This window comes from Pecten maximus, chromosome 7 (genome assembly GCF_902652985.1).
Source record: "Pecten maximus chromosome 7, xPecMax1.1, whole genome shotgun sequence".
Lineage (NCBI taxonomy): Eukaryota > Metazoa > Mollusca > Bivalvia > Pectinida > Pectinidae > Pecten > Pecten maximus.
Genome location: NC_047021.1, coordinates 26,198,812 through 26,224,514, shown reverse-complemented (window position 1 = coordinate 26,224,514; position 25,703 = coordinate 26,198,812). Strand labels below are relative to the sequence as shown.

Genomic DNA, 25,703 nt, shown 5'->3' with positions numbered 1-25,703 from the left:
CCTAGATACAGTATATACTGTTTAATACCTGATACAGTATATACTGTTTAATACTAGAAACAGTATATACTGTGTAATACTAGATACAGTACATACTGTTTAATACTAGATACAGAATATACTGTTTAATACTAGATACAGTATATACTGTTTAATACTAGATACACTATATACCTTTTATACTAGATACAGTAATACTGTTTAATACTAGATACAGAATATACTGTTTAATATTAGATACAGAATATACTGTTTAATACTAGATACAATATATACCTTTTAATACTACATGTAGGTACAGAATATACTGTTTGATATTAGATACAGAATATACTGTTTAATACTAGATACAATATATACCTTTTAATACTAGATACAGTAATACTGTTTAATACTAGATACAGAATATACTTTTTAATATTAGATACAGAATATACTGTTTAATACTAGATACAATATATACCTTTTCATACTACATGTAGGTACAGAATATACTGTTTGATATTAGATACAGAATATACTGTTTAATACTAGATACAATATATACCTTTTAATACTAGATACAGTAATACTGTTTAATACTAGATACAGAATATACTGTTTAATATTAGATACAGAATATACTGTTTAATACTAGATACAATATATACCTTTTCATACTACATGTAGGTACAGAATATACTGTTTGATATTAGATACAGAATATACTGTTTGATATTAGATACAGAATATACTGTTTGATATTAGATACAGAATATACTGTTTAATACTAGATACATTATATACTGTGTAATACTAGATACAGAATATACTGTTTAATATTAGATACAGAATATACTGTTTAATACTAGATACAATATATACCTTTTAATACTACATGTAGGTACAGAATATACTGTTTGATATTAGATACAGAATATACTGTTTGATATTAGATACAGAATATACTGTTTGATATTAGATACAGAATATACTGTTTGATATTAGATACAGAATATACTGTTTAATACTAGATACATTATATACTTTGTAATAATAGATACAGAATATGCTATTCAATAAGTATAAATCTGCATCATTTTAACCTTATTTCTATTTTCTCCGTACTGTTACAACAGTTTAAGAGGTAAATATGGTTATGTATTTTAGTCCTCCACTGCCTACTGTACATCACATCTCCGTATATCAATGGCATGGATTGGCCAAGTATTTTCATATTGAGCTGGAGAAAATTTATATGTGCTTTGGCAATGTACATTGTAAGTAGTTATATAGCAACAAGAGGAACTTAGCATACATTTGTACATCGATATACATGACTTAGCCGTAAATGAAAGAACGACCGTGACACAGCAGTAAGTGTACATTTATGAAACAGCCGCTCCTACACTGCTACAGCGGTAGTACTAAGGCCCCCCGGTCAGTGATGTCACATGAATGCTAATGGAGAGCGGGTTAAAAATTAAACACGTTCGATTTGAATAAGTGTACATGTTGTACAGGTAAATGTTAACAGTTGTGTAGAGTATTGTCTTATTACAACAGGTTTTATTAGATAATCATTACCACAGACTCTATGACGTAGCCATTGGTGCTGATATAAATGACCTTATGACATGGATTGTGTAATTAAGTTTTTACATATTTCAAACACAGCTAGAGTAAAGCAATACAGTCTATTACTGAAGATTTGCACGAGTGAACACACTACCTAGTAAACCGACACCAGGTAAAACACAGCGTCATGAGCAGCACAGCCAATAAGAATACGCCGGCAAGGTCAATGATGACCCTAATAACAATAATCTGGTAGAAATCTTCCGTCAACACATATGTTTACATGTACACGTTCGGTCGCCGTCTTCTGAACGAGTTTACGACTGTCACGGTGTGTATTGTAAGTGTGACATGCTTTTCACGTCTATGGACCTCACATTGGAATATAGTGAATCTGAAAACTTCAGCATCTGTTCTACTGACGAAGACTTGTTGTGGTAGATAAACGCCACGCCTTCTAGAGACTGAAGTCAGTATTTGTTTTACCCTATGAAATGTACTATGATATCGACTCGAAACCATAATTGGTGGCAAAGAGATGAGGACCCCTGGTACCAACTGACAGGCTAAAGCTAGGCATAACACTGAGCTAATTCATTACAAAGGCGAATACATATTAACGTATGTTTACATACAGGCTATAGCCAAACAGTACATCATTGAATGACAGCACATCCGTTATGGATCCGATGGTACCTAACTTTGGTCACGTGGGTCAGCAATGCTTAGGACATACTAGTCAAAATCATGTTGGACAACCTGGTGTTGGTCAAAACTCTGGACAGGTGACTTACGAGGACCTGGACAGACCAGCCAAGGAGTTGACGCTTGAGGTAAGTATTACACTTTAATGATATATTACCAGGGACTTAGAAATTCGTTTTTTCTCTAATATATCCTAACATTTAAACACCATTCTAGTGGAACATTTTATATTGTTATAACTCTCGTTTTCAGTAGTATCGTAGTATACCAATGTACTTCCACATTAATTTGTTCTTAGAATGGTGAACTCAAACAGTTCAATACGATTGTAATGTCCTATACCTATATTATATTAATGATGTTACTCAATGTACTTTCACGCACATGGTGATATTTAAGACTTTTTATGCCTTTGACTCATTATCACTTACATGTATCTTCCAAGATTATCAAATTGATTAACAAGCAATCCTTACTAATTAAAATGTATGTCAAATTATATTATACCGTCCCGACATTAGATTACTTCTAATAGTTTATGATCATTCGTAGTAAATATATAATTAGCATCCTGTATATTTACATAGCATGCCCAGCTTTCTTTTTTAAATATTTGTACATTGTATCAACAAGTATTCCATAACGTGATGACTTTTTCTATCTATACGTGTCTTTGATCGTGTGTTGGTTTGTTGTTTTAATTGTTGGGTTTAGTTTTTAGTGGGGTTGGTTTGATTTGTTGTTTTAATTGTTGGGTTTAGTTTTTAGTGGGTTTGGTTTGGTTTGATTTGTTACACGTCCTTTTACCAGCCTGGGTCATAAGTCATTAGTGGGTTCCTAATTTGAGTTTCTGTGTTGAGTATTTTACTGAGTTTCTGTGTTGAGTATTTAACTTAGTTTCTATGTTGAGTATTTAACTTAGTTCTGTGTTGAGTATTTAACTGAGTTTCTGTGTTGAGTATTTAACTGAGTTTCTGTGTTGAGTATTTAACTGAGTTTCTGTATGGAGTATTTAACTGAGTTTCTGTGTTGAGTATTTAACTGAGTTTCTGTGTTGAGGATATTACTGAGTTTCTGTGTTGAGTATTTAACTGAGTTTCTGTATGGAGTATTTAACTGAGTTTCTGTGTTGAGTATTTTACTGAGTTTCTGTGTTGAGTATTTAACTGAGTTTCTGTGTTGAGTATTTAACTGAGTTTCTGTGTTGAGTATTTAACTGAGTTCTGTGTTGAGTATTTAACTGAGTTTCTATGTTGAGTATTTAACTGAGTTTCTGTGTTGAGTATTTAACTGAGTTTCTGTGTTGAGTATTTAACTGAGTTTCTGTGTTGAGTATTTAACTGAGTTTCTGTGTTGAGTATTTTACTGAGTTTCTGTGTTGAGTATTTAACTGAGTTTCTGAATGGAGTATTTAACTGAGTTTCTGTGTTGAGTATTTAACTGAGTTTCTGTATCGAGTATTTTACTGAGTTTCTGTGTTGAGTATTTAACTGAGTTTCTATGTTGAGTATTTAACTGAGTTTCTCTGTTGAGTATTTAACTGAGTTTCTGTATCGAGTATTTTACTGAGTTTTTGTGTTGAGTATTTAACTGAGTTTCTATGTTGAGTATTTTACTGAGTTTCTGTATCGAGTATTTTACTGAGTTTCTGTGTTGAGTATTTCACTGAGTTTCTGTGTTGAGTATTTAACTGAGTTTCTGTGTTGAGTATTTAACTGAGTTTCTGTGTTGAGTATATTACTGAGTTTCTGTGTTGAGTATTTAACTGAGTTTCTGTGTTGAGTATTTAACTGAGTTTCTGTGTTGAGTATTTAACTGAGTTTCTATGTTGATTATTTCACTGAGTTTCTGTGTTGATTATTTCACTGAGTTTCTGTGTTGAGTATTTAATTGAGTTTCTGTGTTGAGTATTTAACTGAGTTTCTATGTTGAGTATTTAACTTAGTTCTGTGTTGAGTATTTAACTGAGTTTCTGTGCTGAGTATTTAACTGAGTTTCTGTGTTGAGTATTTAACTGAGTTTCTGTATGGAGTATTTAACTGAGTTTCTGTGTTGAGTATTTAACTGAGTTTCTGTGTTGAGGATATTACTGAGTTTCTGTGTTGAGTATTTAATTGAGTTTCTGTGTTGAGTATTTAACTGAGTTTCTATGTTGAGTATTTAACTGAGTTTCTGTATGGAGTATTTAACTGAGTTTCTGTGTTGAGTATTTAACTGAGTTTCTGTGTTGAGTATTTAACTGAGTTCTGTGTTGAGTATTTAACTGAGTTTCTGTGTTGAGTATTTAACTTAGTTCTGTGTTGAGTATTTAACTGAGTTTCTATGTTGAGTATTTAACTGAGTTCTGTGTTGAGTATTTAACTGAGTTTCTGTGTTGAGTATTTAAATGAGTTTCTATGTTGAGTATTTAACTGAGTTCTGTGTTGAGTATTTAACTGAGTTCTATGTTGAGTATTTAACTGAGTTCTGTGTTGAGTATTTAACTGAGTTCTGTGTTGAGTGTATTACTGAGTTTCAATGTTGAGTATTTAACCTAGTTCTGTGTTGAGGATATTACTGAGTTTCTGTGTTGAGTATTTTACTGAGTTTCTGTGTTGAGTATTTAACTGAGTTTCTATGTTGAGTATTTCACTGCGTTTCTGTGTTGAGTATTTAACTGAGTTTCTGTGTTGAGTATTTAAATGAGTTTCTATGTTGAGTATTTAACTGAGTTCTGTGTTGAGTATTTAACTGAGTTCTATGTTGAGTGTATTACTGAGTTTCAATGTTGAGTATTTAACTGAGTTCTGTGTTGAGTATTTAACTGAGTTTCTGTGTTGAGTATTTAACTTAGTTCTGTGTTGAGTATTTAACTGAGTTTCTATGTTGAGTATTTAACTGAGTTCTGTGTTGAGTATTTAACTGAGTTTCTGTGTTGAGTATTTAAATGAGTTTCTATGTTGAGTATTTAACTGAGTTCTGTGTTGAGTATTTAACTGAGTTCTGTGTTGAGTGTATTACTGAGTTTCAATGTTGAGTATTTAACTGAGTTCTGTGTTGAGGATATTACTGAGTTTCTATGTTGAGTATTTAACTGAGTTCTGTGTTGAGTATTTAACTGAGTTCTATGTTGAGTATTTAACTGAGTTCTGTGTTGAGTATTTAACTGAGTTCTGTGTTGAGTGTATTACTGAGTTTCAATGTTGAGTATTTAACTGAGTTCTGTGTTGAGGATATTACTGAGTTTCTGTGTTGAGTATTTTACTGAGTTTCTGTGTTGAGTATTTAACTGAGTTTCTATGTTGAGTATTTCACTGCGTTTCTGTGTTGAGTATTTAACTGAGTTTCTGTGTTGAGTATTTAAATGAGTTTCTATGTTGAGTATTTAACTGAGTTCTGTGTTGAGTATTTAACTGAGTTCTATGTTGAGTGTATTACTGAGTTTCAATGTTGAGTATTTAACTGAGTTCTGTGTTGAGTATTTAACTGAGTTTCTGTGTTGAGTATTTAACTTAGTTCTGTGTTGAGTATTTAACTGAGTTTCTATGTTGATTTAACTGAGTTCTGTGTTGAGTATTTAACTGAGTTTCTGTGTTGAGTATTTAAATGAGTTCTGTGTTGAGTGTATTACTGAGTTTCAATGTTGAGTATTTAACTGAGTTCTGTGTTGAGTATTTAACTGAGTTTCTGTGTTGAGTATTAAACTTAGTTCTGTGTTGAGTATTTAACTGAGTTTCTATGTTGAGTATTTAACTGAGTTCTGTGTTGAGTATTTAACTGAGTTTCTGTGTTGAGTATTTAAATGAGTTTCTATGTTGAGTATTTAACTGAGTTCTGTGTTGAGTATTTAACTGAGTTCTGTGTTGAGTGTATTACTGAGTTTCAATGTTGAGTATTTAACTGAGTTCTGTGTTGAGGATATTACTGAGTTTCTATGTTGAGTATTTAACTGAGTTCTGTGTTGAGTATCTAACTGAGTTCTATGTTGAGTATTTAACTGAGTTCTGTGTTGAGTATTTAACTGAGTTCTGTGTTGAGTGTATTACTGAGTTTCAATATTGAGTATTTAACTGAGTTCTGTGTTGAGGATATTACTGAGTTTCTGTGTTGAGTATTTTACTGAGTTTCTGTGTTGAGTATTTAACTGAGTTTCTATGTTGAGTATTTCACTGCGTTTCTGTGTTGAGTATTTAACTGAGTTTCTGTGTTGAGTATTTAAATGAGTTTCTATGTTGAGTATTTAACTGAGTTCTGTGTTGAGTATTTAACTGAGTTCTATGTTGAGTGTATTACTGAGTTTCAATGTTGAGTATTTAACTGAGTTCTGTGTTGAGTATTTAACTTAGTTCTGTGTTGAGTATTTAACTGAGTTTCTATGTTGAGTATATTTAACTGAGTTCTGTGTTGAGTATTTAACTGAGTTTCTGTGTTGAGTATTTAAATGAGTTTCTATGTTGAGTATTTAACTGAGTTCTGTGTTGAGTATTTAACTGAGTTCTGTGTTGAGTGTATTACTGAGTTTCAATGTTGAGTATTTAACTGAGTTCTGTGTTGAGGATATTACTGAGTTTCTGTGTTGAGTATTTTACTGAGTTTCTGTGTTGAGTATTTAACTGAGTTTCTATGTTGAGTATTTCACTGCGTTTCTGTGTTGAGTATTTAACTGAGTTTCTGTGTTGAGTATTTTACTGAGTTTCTGCTTTAAATATTTCACTGAGTATCTCTATCTTGTTTTGCTGATTTCCCTTGTTCAGGCATTTGTTGAATTTAAGTGTAAATGTTGTCTGTTGACCAGTATCTGATGTTGTCTATGTACCAGTATCTGATGTTGTCTGTTGACCAGTATCTGATGTTGTCTGTTGACCAGTATCTGATGTTGTCTATTATGCTCTGTTTATAGTCGGTTCCTACAGATTGTATATATAGACCATGATGTCATTCTATTATTAGACTGTGTCGGTGGTTAAGTTTAGCATCTATAGTGTATGTAGTGGGGTTTAGCAAGTGATGTCACTAGTCAAAAATAGTTTGCTGGCCATATATAAAGGTCTGTTAACTTAGAGTAGGGTCTTTTTTCGGCATAGTCGTCTAATTTTGTTTTGGCCCCGGACATGACGCGACAGGTGGCGTTCTGGTCAAGATGAAGTATGTGATTGGTCAATGTAGCGGTCAATGCAAAATGCAGATATACAGTTAAAAACGAAACAAAGTTAAAGGGACCTCACGGTAAACCAATATTTATTTTGTATTTTTTATCATATTATTAGGTATATCTTTAAAAAAAATAACCTTCTGAACAATAACCATTCGAATTCGATGATGTAGGCCTATGTACATAAAAACATCAATTATCAATTATTAAAAGGTTATCAAACAATCTGAATATGCAAAAATTTTGTGACATATACGATAAACGCATGCGCACAACAAACTAAAACACATGGAAACAAAAATGGCTTCCAATGTGAATCGACTGCGGTTGAAAACGATAACAGCTTCCGCAATGAAGAGAATAATAGGAAAATGGGTCAAACACAATACTAGAATTAAACTTGGGAAGCAGTACAATAGACTGTAACAGTTCAAACATGAAAACAACAGTAATACGGACGCCGCTCGTATTCTGCTTGATTGTTTGATAGTAGGTCATGACAATCTCGATAAGATTTCCACACACTCTGTAATAGTTCCACAAACTCGGTAATATTTATACAGTCTGTACCAGTACATCGCTACTGTCACTATACTATATGAACAATGTTTACACTTATTTACACATAAATATGTGTGCCGTAATATATACAGAACGTGTTATTTAACATTTAAACCACTGTATAATATCGTTATCCAACTAACCCAGATGAAATATATGTATCGCCTTGTAAACTATCGTGTGTTTGTGCTGCCACAATTTCATAACAGTCACGTAATGATTTAAAAATAATTTCCGCTCTAAATTTAGAGGGGGATTCCCAACTAAATCGAGTGGTCAAGCTGGACATAGGGATTGACTGTAAACATTGGGACAGCACAGAAACATAACTGGAAAGGAACAAAACGCGTACATTCAGTGAAAATTGCAACGTTTTTACCGTGATGTCCCTTTTAAATTGAATGCAAGCTGAATAAGTGGATGCATCTATTCAAATGACACATTTGCAGTCTTATTATCACCAAAAATGATTCAAACTGATATAATTTTGTTATCCGTGCTGAAACTGCGCATTTATTAATTACAATGTAGTTCGTTAACTTATTTCACCAGTAGTTTTACATTATAACCACCAGCATTAAAACTATGCCGTTTATCTTTTTTTTAAGATATTTCTTGTTAGATTGAGTTGTTGGAAGAGTTTTCAGAGTGAGTCTTTGGAATAAGGATTTAGTCTTAGAGAGTTTTCAGGGGTAGTGTTTGGAGTATGTCTTATTAATAGAGAGACTTTGAATTTTATGATCTTAGTTTAGATAGAGAGTATGCAAGTGTTTGATTAAGACTATCGGCATTGAAAAATCTTTTCTGGTAACATTTTGACGACACTTTGAATGAAATTGACGATTTTTTGAAGGACGGATGAGTTGCAGACCTTTCTATATATATTAGTCTATAATCGGTCTTGGACTTATACACGTGCTAAACACCTATGGACTATGTGACGATAACTGTATACATATCATTGGTGTCTGTATCTTTACTAGGTATTATATCAACTGTCACTGAAGCTACAGAACATGACGAGAGGTAACTGGGCAAGCCTTGCTGAAATCATGGGCTATTCTAGAGACAAGATTGACGAGTTTGATCACCAATCAACTGCCGAGTACAAGCCACCGGGATACCTAGTTTTGAGAGACTGGACGAAACAGGAAAGGGGTCGATCTATATACGTGTTATTGGAGTCTCTAAAACAGTGTGGCCGGTTGGACTGTGTCGTGTTTTTGGAACAGGCAATAAAAAGTATGTTCATGTAAATACGTGTATAATTCTCTTAGTCACGTCCCTAGATAAATAAACATTATTTAAGCATTAAACTTCCTTCCTTGGAAAGCTATTGTCTGATTATTCTCGCAGGATTGCAGACAGATTGAATACTGCGTGTTATATATGACCATAAGTTTCTAGCAAAGGCTGTTTAATACTGGTATTTCCGCATTAGATTTGATTGTTCTTTTATCAAATCTGTTACAGTGTCATTGCATTCCAAAATCAAATTTCGTATTGTTAATGGGAACTGTTCTTATGAGTACACGACACCGTTCTTGACAAAAAACAATACAGTTCGTGGAAATAAAAACTCATTAATCTAATTATATCGTTTTAAGCGATATATTCCACCGTGATGGTATTCATATTTAATGCAACATAACTACATGTATTGTTTCGGGGTACAATGGTTTCCGTGCGATAATCTGAGATCCATCTACTAGCTTGCTGTGCAGGCGACACATCAACTTCCGTGAAATTCTTGTTTAATTCGGTAGCAAGGACGTCACAATACACTAAGTATATTTGAAGTCAGACAAAACAACGTCATTGTTTAGCGTTGATCATATCACGGCACCATTTATGTGAGAATTATGATTTTGTTTGGCAGGGTTATATACTGACAATAATACAGAGTAAATAGGAATATAACACAGGTAATACAGTATAATTAATATTACCTGTAAAGTTTTTAATTAATATCTTACACTGTCCTGGTCCATGCTTTCAGACTTACTCTCGATGAAGCTGCACCTGAAGATAACAGATGAGACAGTCCCGTGTGACACAGTCAAACCTTACTTCCTTACCGTGCCAACCCGTTGCCAGGCGACGCTCAAGGATAGTCTGGAAAATGTCTTCGGCGGGGAGCTACAGGATTATGAGATCTGCGCGGCATGGACAGACAGAGCACATCAGTTTAAAGTAATATACCATTCAATTTCTCTGAATAAAACATAACATTTTCACAGTCAATCAAAAGTCAATTCAATATTTGTGTAAGTGTTGCGTTCTATATAACTTTATATCATACATAGTACATCATTTTATGTTCCTCGTTTTCAGGGCATGCATTTGTCCGTACGCCGAAAAAGGCGCTCCGGTAAAGGAATTTCCTTGACAACATATCTAGAATGTACTCATTACCGCAATCAGGAGGAGCAAAACAACTTGTCAGAACCGAATCAACAGTTAACAGGACGCTATAGCGGTAACGCTTGTCCGCACAAAAGCGTCGAGACAGGAGAAAGACATATTCTTGGTGATAAGTCGGGTATCAGTAGAGAGCATCCGACTGGCACACAAACTGTTAGAAACATTTCAGTAGATGATCATAAACGTTGCATTGAAACCTGTCCTGGCCACAAAGACTATGTTTCAGAGGAATGCTTGTATTGTGGCAAGTTTAAAACTTTTTCCCAGGTAATTTGTCAAACACGTTTTCCAAAATAAAATAAAGCAACAAAAATCAATGAAAACTTATAATAATAAAACAATTATAAGTAAAAAAGCAAATATTTATATATATACCATTTTAACATACAAGTAGGGACGGGATAGTTGAATGTGACAAATGTGACGTATTCAATCTTAGGCTGACTTTTCACTTTCAATAGTGGACAATGATTATCATTGTGAAGGGTGAAGTGTTCTCGACGCTTTGACGACGTGGTCATGACTCTGTTACGACTTCGTCTTTACTCTGTGACGACGTGGTCCTGACTATGTGACGACGTGGTGTTGACTGTGTAACGCCATGGTCTTGGCTCTGTGACGACTTGGTCTTGACTATGTGACGACGTGGTCTTGACTGTGTAACGCCATGGTCTTGACTCTGTGACGACTTGGTCTTGACTATGTGACGACGTGGTCTTTACTCTGTGGCGACGTGGTTTTGACTCTGTGACGACGTGGTGTTGACTGTGTAACGCCATGGTCTTGACTCTGTGACGACTTGGTCTTGACTATGTGACGACGTGGTCTTTACTCTGTGACGACGTGGTCTTTACTCTGTGACGATGTGGTTTTGACTGTGTAACGCCATGGTCTTTACTCTGTGACGACTTGGTCTTTTCTCTGTGACGACTTGGTCTTGACTATGTGTCGACGTGGTCTTGACTGTGTAACGCCATGGTCTTGGCTCTGTGACGACTTGGTCTTGACTCTGTGACGACTTGGTCTTGACTGTGTGACGACTTGGTCTTGACTGTGTGACGACTTGGTCTTGACTGTGTGACGACATGGTCTTGACTCTGTGACGACGTGGTCTTTACTCTGTGACGACGTGCATGTTAATGTGTTGAATTTGAAGAGTTGTTCATTTACATCATTTCTTTTCATTATTCTGTTGATTTTACATATTTCAGAAAACAGTTCACTCACTACTGGATAAGGAAATTAATAACAGAACTCTCCGAAAAATCGAGTCCGGATTGCACTGCCGTAGTTGTACATGTGAGCTATCAGAGATCGGAAGCGTGTCCTGCTTAGGTAGAGAACGATTCACCATAGCTTCTCACAGGACAGATACAACATGTAATGTCACACGGACAGAGCAAGAAGGCGAGGCTACTAGGCGGAAGTTGAGTGATGATTCGGATAATGAAAACGTTGTGTCGTCTACCACTGATATGGATGTGGACATGAAAGGGACAAATAACAAATCTGATTTGGACAAAATATCGCCAGAAACTTCCGGATACAAAAGTTTCCAACGAGTGTCATCCCACGCTCAACATTGCCAGGATTTTCATGATGACGACTTGGAACAGACATTCGTGAAGGCGCCTTACCACAGCCAGACACACTGCAAGCTTGTAAGAGTCGTAACCGAAAATATCACAATGGAAAATGACACAGAAGGTTTGGTGGAGACACGTCCCCATGTAATGGGTCGGTCCGTATCCGATACGACAGCATCCTATCAACGTTTAAACAGGGAAACTATGACCTACAAAGAAACGAACATCGGACGATTCACTTTCGATAACGTACAGGTAATGCACGGGCATAATCTGGGGACAATCGGTGACATGTTTACTCGTCAGCACAGAAGTCCTATAGAACATTGCGATGACGCGGATGATGTATTTAAAAATGCGAATAGTGATATGGATGCAACGCATCATTCAACCCCTCGAGTATATCCACACGAGCCAGACAGGACACAAGAAGTGGAGATTCCAATTTCGGACAATGGCAGGACAAATACTGTATCGCCTCGTTTTAACTTTCCCGAGACACATACAATGTCATACAATGTAGACGATATTTGTCCTCAACCAACAGAGATGCAAACAGTACCACCACTACCAGCCAGAAAGGTAGATAGGTGTCATCAGATTTCATCTAGTCGTCAAGACACGCCCCCAACGCTACCCCCACGCAACAACAGACCAGCACCGTACCCCAGCAGCAGGTCAGGAGGCGCTGATTCAAAGTTCGTACACCTAAACAAGGTGTTGGGTAGATACCTGGAATGGAGTCCGAGGGATAATGAGAACACGGTGAGTGTTATTGAGCTGGGGAAACATTTACATGTTGGTGTAATTTAATCAGAATCAAACACACGGGCTAATTAAGTTATGTATTTCATTTAAACTAAGACAATACAATGTAGATAGTAACTCCGTAAAGTGACTTGTTTATTGTTCTAATGAGACAGGTGGAAAATAAGATGAGACACTTTATCAACTCTGATGGACACTACCTGTTGTGGTACATGGCCTCGAAGAAGAAGCTTGTGCTCACTGTCAGGTAAGCAGCAGTTGTATATAGTCCTTGTCATGTAGGTGTCCGTAGTCCTATCTGTAAGTGGCATGTAGGCGAGCATAAACCATTAAGGTCACTGCTAGCTATGCAGGGCAGTCGTTTAAATCTCTTTTTCAGTGCACATATGTTCCACATTTTTAGATAAGACACATAATTATGTTTACCAGACAGATATCCCTAGCTCTCATTGTCAGGTAGGTATATAATTCTGTTTAGCAGACAGGTATCCCTAGCTCTCATTGTCAGGTAGGTATATTCTGTTTAGCAGACAGGTATCCCTAGCTCTCATTGTCAGGTAGGTATATAATTCTGTTTAGCAGACAGGTATCCCTAGCTCTCATTGTCAAGTAGGCATATCATTCTGTTTAGCAGACAGGTATCCCTAGCTCTCATTGTCAGGTAAGCATATATTTATGTTTAACAGACAGGTATCCCAAACTCTCATTGTCAGATAGGCATATACTTCTGTTTAACAAGTATCCCTAGCTCTCATTGTCAGGTAGACATATAATTCTGTTTAACAGGTATCCCTAGCTCTCATTGTCAGATAGGCATATACTTCTGTTTAACAAGTATCCCTAGCTCTCATTGTCAGGTAGACATATAATTCTGTTTAACAGGTATCCCTAGCTCTCATTGTCAGGTAGGCATATAATTCTGTTTAACAGGTATCCCTAGCTCTCATTGTCAGATAGGCATATACTTCTGTTTAACAAGTATCCCTAGCTCTCATTGTCAGGTAAGCATATATTTATGTTTAACAGACAGGTATCCCAAACTCTCATTGTCAGATAGGCATATACTTCTGTTTAACAAGTATCCCTAGCTCTCATTGTCAGGTAGACATATACTTCTGTTTAACAAGTATCCCTAGCTCTCATTATCAGGTAGGCATATAATTCTGTTTAACAGGTATCCCTAGCTCTCATTGTCAGGTAGACATATACTTCTGTTTAACAGGTATCCCTAGCTCTCATTGTCAGGTAGACATATAATTCTGTTTAACAGGTATCCCTCGCTCTCATTATCAGGTAGGCATATAATTCTGTTTATCAGGTATCCCTAGCTCTCATTGTCAGGTAGGCATATAATTATATTTAACAGACAGATATCCCTAGCTCTCATTGTCAGGTAGGCATATAACTGTGAAATATGATTCTGTTTGACAGGTAGACATTTTTTACCCCTCAGGTCTATTTTGACAGCGGCCATTTGTAGTTCTTACATTCAGGTAGACACATAATTTGATATTCCATGTAGGCAGATAGAGGCTTTTTAGATAGACACGCTGTTTTATTCTAAAGCCATGGCATATTTAGTCCTAATTGTAAGATGTGTATCTGAATCCGTGGGAATGTTTTCAGGCAAAATAGTTAGCGTAGGCTAGGATGAAAAAAATACACTTGAGTAACTTTCTCGGAATTTATATGAATGCAATTCTGTTTATACCTTTACACCAAGAGCACTTTCTGCTGTTTTGATGTTTGTGTTAACACTAAATACTTCGTGATAGACTTTTGTTACTTACTCATGCGAGAATAATTTAGATCACCTGTCAATACGTTGACGACTGAGAATCAAATGGGATAGTCATAATTATCATATAATACCTCCAGGCTAATACGTCAGGAGTTGTATGATGTAAAGGATTGTACAAAAAGGATACAGGATATTAGGACATGTGAAAACAAATAAGTTCGATACAATAGAATCATAGATAAAGTAACATCATAGACACAGTAACATCATAGACACAGTAACATCATAGACACAGTAACATCATAGACACAGTAGAATCATAGATACAGTAACATCATAGATACAGTAACATCATAGACACAGTAACATCATAGACACAGTAACATCATAGACACAGTAGAATCATAGATACAGTAGAATTATAGACACAGTAGAATTATAGACACAGTAGAATTATAGATACAATAGAATTATAGATACAGTAGAATTATAGATACAGTAGAATTATAGATACAATAGAATTATAGATACAGTAGAATTATAGACACATTAGAATCATAGATACAGTAGAATTGTAGATACAGTAGAATTGTAGATACAGTAACATCACAGATACAGTAACATCATAGATACAGTAACATCATAGATACAATAGAATTATAGATACAGTAGAATCATAGATACAGTAACATCATAGATACAGTAGAATTATAGATACAGTAGAATTATAGATACAGTAGAATTATAGATACAGTAGAATCATAGATACAGTAGAATTATAGACACAGTAGAATCATAGATACAATATAATCATAGATACAGTAACATCATAGATACAGTAGAATTATAGATACAGTAGAATTGTAGATACAGTAACATCACAGATACAGTAACATCATAGATACAGTAACATCATAGATACAGTAGAATTATAGATACAGTAGAATCACAGATACAGTAGAATTATAGATACGGTAGAATTATAGATACAGTAGAATCATAGATACAGTAGAATCATAGATACAGTAGAATTATAGATACAGTAGAATCATAGATACAGTAGAATCATAGATACAGTAGAATCATAGATACAGTAGAATTGTAGATACAGTAGAATTGTAGATACAGTAGAATCATAGATACAGTAGAATTATAGATACAGTAGAATTATAGATACAGTAGAATTATAGATACAGTAACATCATAGACACAGTAACATCATAGATACAGTAGAATCATAGATACAGTAGAATTATAGATACAGTAGAATCATAGATACAGTAACATCATAGATACAGTAGAATTATAGATACAGTAGAATTATAGATACAGTAGAATTATAGATACAGCAGAATTATAGATAAAGTAGAATCATAGATACAGTAGAACCATAGATACAGTAGAATCATAGATACAGTAGAATTATAGATACAGTAGAATTATAGATACAGTAGAATTATAGATACAGTAGAATTATAGATACAGTAGAATTATAAATACAGTAGAATTATAGATACAGTAGAATTATAGATACAGTAGAATTATAGATACAGTAGAATCATAGATACAGTAGAATTATAAATACAGTAGAATTATAGATACAGTAGAATTATAGATACAGTAGAATTATAGATACAGTAGAATTATAGATAAAATATAATCATAGATACAGTAGAATCATAGATACAGTAGAATTATAAATACAGTAGAACCATAGATACAGTAGAATTATAGATACAGTAGAATTATAGATACAGTAGAATTATAGATAAAATATAATCATAGATACAGTAGAATCATAGATACAGTAGAATCATAGATACAGTAGAATCATAGATACAGTAGAATCATAGATACACTAGAATCATAGATACAGTAGAATTATAGATACAGTAGAATTATAGATACAGTAGAATCATAGATACAGTAGAATCATAGATACAGTAGAACCATAGATACAGTAGAATTATAGATACACTAGAATCATAGATACAGTAGAACCATAGATACAGTAGAATTATAGATACAGTAGAATCATAGATACAGTAGAACCATAGATACAGTAGAATTATAGATACACTAGAATCATAGATACAGTAGAATCATAGATACAGTAGAATTATAGATACAGTAGAATTATAGATACAGTAGAATCATAGATACAGTAGAATCATAGATACAGTAGAATCATAGATACAGTAGAATCATAGGTACAGTAGAATTATAGATACAGTAACATCATAGATACAGTAGAATTATAGATACAGTAGAATTATAGATACAGTAACATCATAGATACAGTAGCATCATAGATACAGTAGAATTATAGATACAATATAATCATAGATACAGTAACATCATAGATACAGTAACATCATAGACACAGTAGAATCATAGATACAGTAGAATTATAGATACAATATAATTATAGATACAGTAGAATTATAGATACAGTAGAATTATAGATACAGTAACATCATAGATAAAGTAACATCATAGATACAGTAGAATCATAGATACAGTAACATCATAGATACAGTAGAATCATAGATACAGTAGAATCATAGATACAGTAGAATTATAGATACAGTAGAATCATAGATACAGTAGAATTATAGATACAGTAACATCATAGACACAGTAGCATCATAGATACAGTATAATTGTAGAAGCACACATGGATTAACCTGCATCATACAGCTGTTTCGTAGTGCTAGGACTCGTCAGTGACGCTAGTGTTAGAACCTAGGAGACGACTGAGGAAACGCAAATATGTCAAAAGAAATATCAATTAAATCGGGAGATGGGTTGCAATAGCCCTATTATTAAATAACTTTTACTATTTAATCTTGGTGTCAAACGAACGCCATGTACACTTATGAATTGTGACACTAATGAATCAGAACACGACATAAAGGCAACGGAGAACCTCAAGGACGTACGTTCACTAGTAGCTTCTACAACGTGTAATATCAAAGGGTTGTACTACAGGAGATATTAGTACAGAGTGAGAGATAGATACACTAGAGCCAAAAATAAAATTCGGGAAATTTTCATTAGAAATTCTTTTAAAGCACAACAAAAATTTCAATTCACGTATCATATGCAGTTTACTTAAGAAATAATTAACGATGATTCGTGTATTATTGCAGGATATACAACGAGGATGAGGATATTTTGCAATTAAATTAATAACGAAGGCCGCAGGCCTGAGTTATTAATTAAAATTGCAAAATATCCGAGTCCGAGTTGTATATCCTGCAACAATACACGAGTCAAAGTTGATTATTTCTATTCTACCATGTACTGTTTAGTTCTGAGATCGACCTCTTTCTAATAGAAAAACAGCAAAGAAACCCCGGGAAAACCTTGTAATTTATTTCTTGAGTATTGCATTATTTGTTGATGAAATATACAGGCAATACAGTACTACGATCAAGAGCATCTATCATATGGCATTGATTTTGAAAATTTAAAAAAAAAGGATAAAAGAAAAGAAAAAAAAGTGGGGGCTTCCGTAAGGATTCGAACTCGCGTCGTGACGAAAATATATTGAAAGACTAACACATTAGCCCACTCGGCTATAGTAACCTTTTATGAAACGGGTGAATATTAGATATTTAAAATTGTAACAGCCGTGACTCACGAGCGTGTATTATTGGCACGAGCGTGGGTTATTGGAAAATAATACATGGTTTTTAACCAATCAAAACTGGCGTTACATAGCAAACATGGTAGAATTTGGATTCATGTTACAATGTACGAATGTCTGTATTTGCTATCGTCTTTTTAATGTTATCTTTTCATGGTGTACAATTGCATAGACAGTTTGACATGGTTTGTTTTGCCCTCCATCAGCTTCAATCAATATTATATAAACATTTTATTTCCCGCTTATACAGTATACAACTTTTCAAAAATAGATTTTTGTAGCCTTTCCGTGTTATAATATTTTTTTTTGTGAAACAGGAAATATAACATTGTGTTCCAATTGATTTCGGATTAAGATAACTGGACAATCGGATAAGGAGATTAAGAATTACTCGTCCTATAAATATCTTGATTTAAATGAGTAAACCGCCGTTTTAAATGAGTAAACCGCCGTTTCTGCTTTCAGTCACCTGAGGAAGTTGATCCATTATGCCATATACATGACACAAGAGAACGGGCAGTTGTCTTATTTCATATTCAAAGGCGAGACGTTCCCAGACCTACACAAGCTTCTCTACCACTACAAACACTACGGTCTTAAACCCGCGTCTCTCCAGGGCTGCCATTCAAATGATTTCCTACAGCAGCAGAATGGTAGAGGAAGCTTCCAGATGGCGCGATTGTCACACGTAGAGTTACTACATCCGGTCACTCAGTCAAGGGGGCGCACCAGTGTTTAAGGCAAGCAAACGATCCAGCTTGAAACGATTACCCATCAACGAACGTGTCAGGGTTCAACACGAATCGTCCTGTAAAAGGATGCATTCATGTTTACCATAAAGCACGCGATAAGGTGACAACCATAGTGATGAGACCAAACCAAACTGCCATATTCCACTCCAGTATTCAACGCGTGCAACACTCTAATATATGAGCCTCTCTAGTAGTCGAGTGGTGTAATGGAAACACACTGATTACTACAAAGGCGACCACGTTTCTATACCATGATGGGACGTAATAAGGAATTAGGTCACCAAACCGACCAAGATGGTTCATTCTATGATCTTCGGTTTGCTTCCAAAGTAAGACTTATAAAGAGTTTCGAAACAGTGTTTGATATAGGTTTTCGTAACTTGTTTCACAAATGTTTATTGTACGTGTTGAGATACTCCAGTCATTGAACCTGTTGCGGGACTGATCAATGCTTTTGCAGGCGAGTTAACTTGCCAAAGGACCGATCAAGATTTTGAAAAGAGAATGAACCTGATACAGGTCCATTCCATGTTCCATGCCAGTTAATTTGTCACAGGGCCGAATAAAATTTTGAAGCCAGTTAACTTATTAGATAACCACCTACTTGATAGGCATGCCACTGCCACCATGTTGCGGGACACTCCCGTGATTTTAGCGAGTTGTAGGAATCCCAGTCATCTTGGCGAGGACCGTCTCCGTGTTTGAAACGACCCCCCCCCCCCCCCCCCCCCCCCTACATTATTTAAGATCAGAAATCATGATACGAGGCCTCGCTAATTCGTTTTGTTGGTGGAGTAGCCGACCTTCAAATTAGCCATAAACTATTGCACATTCGTTATAGACAATACTTTATTATAAATAGCTGTTGTTATATTTACAGACTTCTGTTAGAAATGTTTAATTATGTTTTTATTTATGATATAATTAAAAATGTTATCAAAGTTTGAATATATTCGTTATTGTATATTATATACATATCCTTTTATGTCCGCAAAAACAACTTACTTAGTTCTGTGTTATCACTTCTTTCGCAAATACGGAACATTGCAAATATTTTGTAAGTAAAGAAGTTCCCTTTATACAATGATACCGCTTATATTGCATGTTAATGATCACCATCGACCATACACATAATATAGAAACCCAAATAGGTTTCCACCGCTTTTGAATTTTGAAGACAATAGTGCAAATGTTATACCAGTAGATGAAATTTCGCTGATTTTCGTTTAAAATAAAAGTCGAAACTATCATGTTTATACAAGCTTCTTTAATTAATCATTAATATATAAGAGGGTCCATATTCCACATGTAACTGACCCGAGTTTATCGGAATATTCGTCAAAGTATTGCTCATTATATCAGGACTTTTTGCTAGAGATTATTTATCAGTGCCATATATAACGTATACACTTTGCAATGTTCAACCATTATGACTGAGATAGTCATGCAACAGCGATTTTGAGCTTATAGGGAGTCTAAGAGGGATACTAGAGTTCCGCAAGTCATCCTTTGTCTTAAGCTCCGGATATCTAGCCATATCGTATATCTCTGAACACCCCAGCCCGGTCAGAAGTGAAACGGATGGGGGGATAGTCAGGCGCCATTGTCGGGCAGTATCACTGGAATTTGGTTTGAACAAGCTCCATTTACGCTGTGCCTTTTCCACAGTTAAATCAGATTCGGTCATTTGTCTGATTCTTATTTCATCATCTGCAGTAAAACTATAATTTGCAAATTTATATAAATCTTTTGTAACGGTGATCGGGTCCATTGCTAAATCCTCATAAAACACAGTGCGAACCCTATTAGGATTTTGTATTAGCAATCGCTTAGAATCCATGAAATCTTCCTTCATTTTCCGACACAGACTGCGTGCAGACTCTAGGATATTCTTTGTATTTGATGGCCATATTTCCATCCTTGAGTTAATCACAGCTCGTGGATCTCTCATTAAGTGCACAATTTTCAAATTAGGATACTTGTGAAGCATTCTACCTACTAAACCTACGGTCACTCTTACGACCTTGGTAACTATAGATGTTGCACTAACGCATCGGCGGATTTGTTTGTTGAAACAATTTTGAAACTGTCCATTGCAGTCTGTTAGTGACTTTGTCCAGTTGAAGTCTCCACGTCCCTTGGCAAAACTCCAAAGCGATATCTTGCCCTCCATCAGTCGGAAATCACAGCTGTATATGGATTTAAGAAAACCAAGGGCATGCATATCCATTTTCATCGCTCCACTGGAAAAGACAAACATAAAGAAAGATAGGCAAATTTCTCCTAGCAATACGTACCGACACTGAACGTATAAGAAGTATCTTTGAGCCGCACTATTAGTTAACATGTACCAACTTTAGAATGAAAAATCTCGTTACCGTCAAAACCTCATTAAATCCAATTGTTTAGGTTACGTTTGTTGTATCCAGCTTAGAAGTTGTATAGCGAAGCGTTGTCGACGGTAATTTTAAACGCGACAACTTATATCACATGAGATGGAACTAACATGTCAAAGGTATTCACTGAGGACGGTTTAGTCATGCTAATTCGATATGTATTTAGCACAAAACGGCATACACGTGATAACCAAACATTACAAGGCTCGCTTTTTTAATCTCATATATCGAGTATGGTGACGAGAGCTGAAACATGGCATCGAGAAATTACTGAAAGACACCAAAATTCGAGATTCTGGAGATAACAAAACCTCATCATAAATATGTGTTTTATACTGATTGAATGGGCACTTTTTACTGATACCGGGTTTTATTCTTGTATCGTCAAAACGTATGTTATTCACTACTGGACGCACTAGGCCGTACTTCGTGGAGAAGTATGTTGCTAGCAGTAGGCAGAGAATCGTTTGACGAAAGAACACCTACGCAATATCTCATTCTATGTGTATTAGCGCAACAAATTCAGTACGAGGGTGTGTATGGCACAGGATGTGCTATTGATGTGAACTTATCTTTTGTAACCCCTTAACAGTCTATAAAGTATAAAGTACATCAATAAAAATGGAATTCCAAAATACGTACATAGTCATATATATCTAAATATGCACATAACACGCACATCAACACAGAATACTCGACTGATTTAACCCACATGTACAATTAAAGTGTAATACAATACCACTTTGCACAGAGAAGTTCTACACTAACATGCCCATGTGTCATCATAGATTAGCTCCAATGACCTTCAATATGAAATCATTTACCACAGTTTCATGTATCGTGTATTTACAATGTATCTCATAAACAAATCGTGACATTGTTTACCACAACATGACAAAGTTTGTAATCGACAGGAAATTGTTGCGATGTTTCATATGATAACTTGAAATAGAAAAAAATGACACGGGGAGTAGGATTCAATATATGTTGCATTGTCAGCTGGGAAAGTAATAGGGATATTATTAATGCTTCGTGAGTCTGGGAATCAATAGTAAACAATACCAAATTATTTGTTTCTAATGCAACATTGTCAATATTAAATTCTGGAACAATCACGATATAAAAAGATATACCCGAAACAAATGTACAAATTTGAAGTTTGTAAGGTGATGTTTGGTTGTCTCTTATGTGCTGAAAAGTCACATTCTTTGAATCCGTGACGTTTAACTTGTCTGACAGCTCATATGTCGGCAGGGTATTGTTGTTTGTGTTCCATTGTTATCAGTGCCTTTAATCTGAACAAGTCTATTCATCTATTCATTTTTGAATGCAATTTTCGCTTGCAAAGGAAAATAACTTTGTACTGTAAATATCGAGGACGGGAATAGGATGTCAATTGTACTGTAAATATCGAGGACGGGGGTAGGATGTAAATTGTACTGTAAATATCGAGGACGGGGATAGGTTGTCAATTGTACTGTAAATATCGAGGACGGGGTAGGTTGTCAATTGTACTGTAAATATCGAGGACGGGGGTAGGATTAAATTGTACTGTAAATATCGAGGACGGGGATAGGTTGTCAATTGTACTGTAAATATCGAGGACGGGGATAGGTTGTCAATTGTACTGTAAATATCGAGGACGGGGATAGGTTGTCAATTGTACTGTAAATATCGAGGACGGGGTAGGTTGTCAATTGTACTGTAAATATCGAGGACGGAGATAGCTTGTCAATTGTACTGTAAATATCGAGGACGGGGATAGGATGTGAATTTACTGTAAATATCGAGGAAGGGAAGTTATTACAGCTATTCAGAGTAACTCAAGAAATACAGCATTTAGAGGAAAGCCTAGAGTTGGTGTTAGAGAGGGGTCTTCCATATTACGTCCTCCGTTGTAACAGATATATGCTAGGATTTAAACTATCTTATTTCTGATATTGCGAAGATATCAATTCACCTATTCCACTGAAAAACAAGTCTGTGTAATATTTCATTACGATATATATTAAACATAACTATTTGTATCTGCATTAATCGAGTTTATCTTGTTATTAGTATACCTTAACTGAAGATGCTGTAGACAGATGTAAGATATGTAAGATTTACAATACTTACGTACAGTAGGTGTCCATAGTGTTACAATGATACCCAGGTTTGTAGTAGCCAAGTTTACTGAGTCTGTACAGCGGTTCATACAGATAAAAACTATCCTTTCTGATCCCCATCAGCTCTCCCAGGAATGTTGACCCTCCACGGATATACCCGACTATCATGATATCAGCTTCCGTTTTTACTTTAGGGTGCTGCACATGTAAGGCTTGTTTGGCGACATTCGGGAAGTTTGTGAGCTTTCCTGTGAAAAATCACAAAATGAGAACATTTAAGACCAGCTATTGCAACATATTGTTTTAAAGTACATATTGATGTATACGGTAAAGTGATTTAGCAGCTCTCATCGCTAAATACAGTTGAATCAAAATGTGACAAATCGATTTTGCTTTTAGATTATCCATAGGTATGTGCTCAACATATTCAAATTAGTATTAGGTCAATATAAAACGTCGATGATTTACTTACGTATTTTGTGGCGTGCAGGAGTACTTAGTAATACCACAGACCTGGCAAAGATAAATATTATAGGGAGTACTATAAATATCGTCCAAAACACTACGTGTACATTTCGAAGTCTTTTCAACATAATGCCTAAAAATATGTCCTTCAATCCGGTGCCTCCTCTATCGGAATGTGTAGGAATCACAAACAGGAATATATACGGTGTATTCAATCAATAACAGAAAATTCAAATATTTCAATTATTGTGTGTTAATTTTCCGACGAGCTGCCTGTGTAAGATATATGATAATTATAACCGCTATACACTACGTAATTGTGGCTGTACATGCGACAGTTCTAACGTTTCTGTCAGGTTCAATCCCGTTATAACGTTACTGGATTGTTGTTCTTATCATCGTCTGACAGACATCAGCGATCTGTAACGAACCTTAGATCTATCACAACAGTGATCAAGGTTTAAACTCCGGAGACCAAGTTGTCTTTGTAAGTAGTATGAATGGATAGATTCAATGGAGGTCTTTGCATAAGGATTCGACCGAGTGCTTCTCTGTAGCTGATATCTTGTGTATTTAGTGGGTTTGACAATCTGTTACCGTAAACCAAATAGATATTTTTAAACATGTAGATTTATGACTCATTGTTTAGGATTTATTTAAATACTGAGCAGTTACATGGTTCTATCGAGTTTTGTGTTTTATTCCATATCAAATCATAATTAGATAACATTAATTTCACAAATTTAAATTTGATAACAGCTTATACAAGTATTATTATCATACATTACATTTGGTGCTGAACAATCAACACATTTATGTTTTATCTCAAATTGAATATGCATAATTAGGTAAAGATTTATTTATTCAGTGGAAATATCAGAAGTTTAAACTTGATAAAGCTTATATAATCCTGTTGTTTTACACACTATTTTGTATTGAACAATCAGCATAATTTACACACTGAACATTTGACCTAGATAAGTATTGGACACTATTTACCTCTAGGCAATTCCTACCAGATTACGGTAACTTATGTATCAACTGTTGAGATGTCTTTGGTGCCGGAGCAATTTCAACACATGTTATTTCATTAAGAGAAAGGATGAACATAGCCTGTATCGGTTATCTCCTACTTGTAACAATGAGTGTATATATAATATATATTGCGATTTCAAAATTTCAAAGTGCATTTGTATTCAACATTAAACGTTTAAATTAATATGAGATATGACTTTGAAAGTAAGGATAATATCTAAGAAAGTTTAGAATATATAAATAGTGTATTAACTATGTTTACCAAAATGAATATTATTTGAGAGCTACATGTGATACAGACCAAAAATGTCTAATAATTTATCTGAAACTTGCCAAACTACTTGTTCAATGGGACACATATATAATAATGCTGGATATAATTTCTAGGTTGAAATATTACAACGAAGGAGGCAGATATGATAAGAACAGCCTCGTTTCCACTCCAATGAGTTTTAGTTTCGTATATTCTGTTCTGTTGCTTTACATCAATGATTTTCGATTTTACAATACATTCTTCTTCATATATTAACTATGATTCCAAAATTTGAAATTCTGATTAATATTACTGTGACCAGTATTTCACAGATAACAAACTGAAATAAAAGGAACATAAGCGATGAAAACATGACTTCTTACGTATTATCACCACATGGTGCCAATAATTTCTATTTTGTTTTTCTTTAATCATAAGCTTATCATATAAATGTATATGTACTCGTAGTATATAAATACAAAACCACCAGTGGGTCAAAATATCAATATTTACATACTCAAATACTGCTGATAACAATGTATGTGTCACCATTGTGTTATCAGGTATCC

General features: G+C 34.8%; 2 protein-coding genes across 2 annotated transcripts; one reads left to right on the top strand and one right to left on the bottom strand.

The window, feature by feature from the left end:
* Nucleotides 1–1,816: 1,816 nt before the first annotated feature.
* LOC117330397 lies at nt 1,817–19,825 on the top strand. Its single transcript, XM_033888664.1, has 7 exons — nt 1,817–2,390; nt 8,938–9,196; nt 9,954–10,147; nt 10,289–10,645; nt 11,590–12,729; nt 12,888–12,979; nt 18,591–19,825. Exons 1-7 carry the CDS (start codon nt 2,238–2,240, stop codon nt 18,862–18,864), a joined length of 2,469 nt encoding a protein of 822 aa, XP_033744555.1. The 5' UTR covers nt 1,817–2,237; the 3' UTR covers nt 18,865–19,825.
* Nucleotides 19,826–20,129: 304 nt separating this feature from the next.
* Nucleotides 20,130–23,974, bottom strand: LOC117331149 (carbohydrate sulfotransferase 1-like). Its single transcript, XM_033889744.1, has 3 exons — nt 23,854–23,974; nt 23,392–23,629; nt 20,130–21,120 (listed from the first exon to the last, which is right to left on the bottom strand). Exons 1-3 carry the CDS (start codon nt 23,972–23,974, stop codon nt 20,298–20,300), a joined length of 1,182 nt encoding a protein of 393 aa, XP_033745635.1. The 3' UTR covers nt 20,130–20,297.
* Between the last annotated feature and the right edge of the window lie 1,729 nt (nt 23,975–25,703).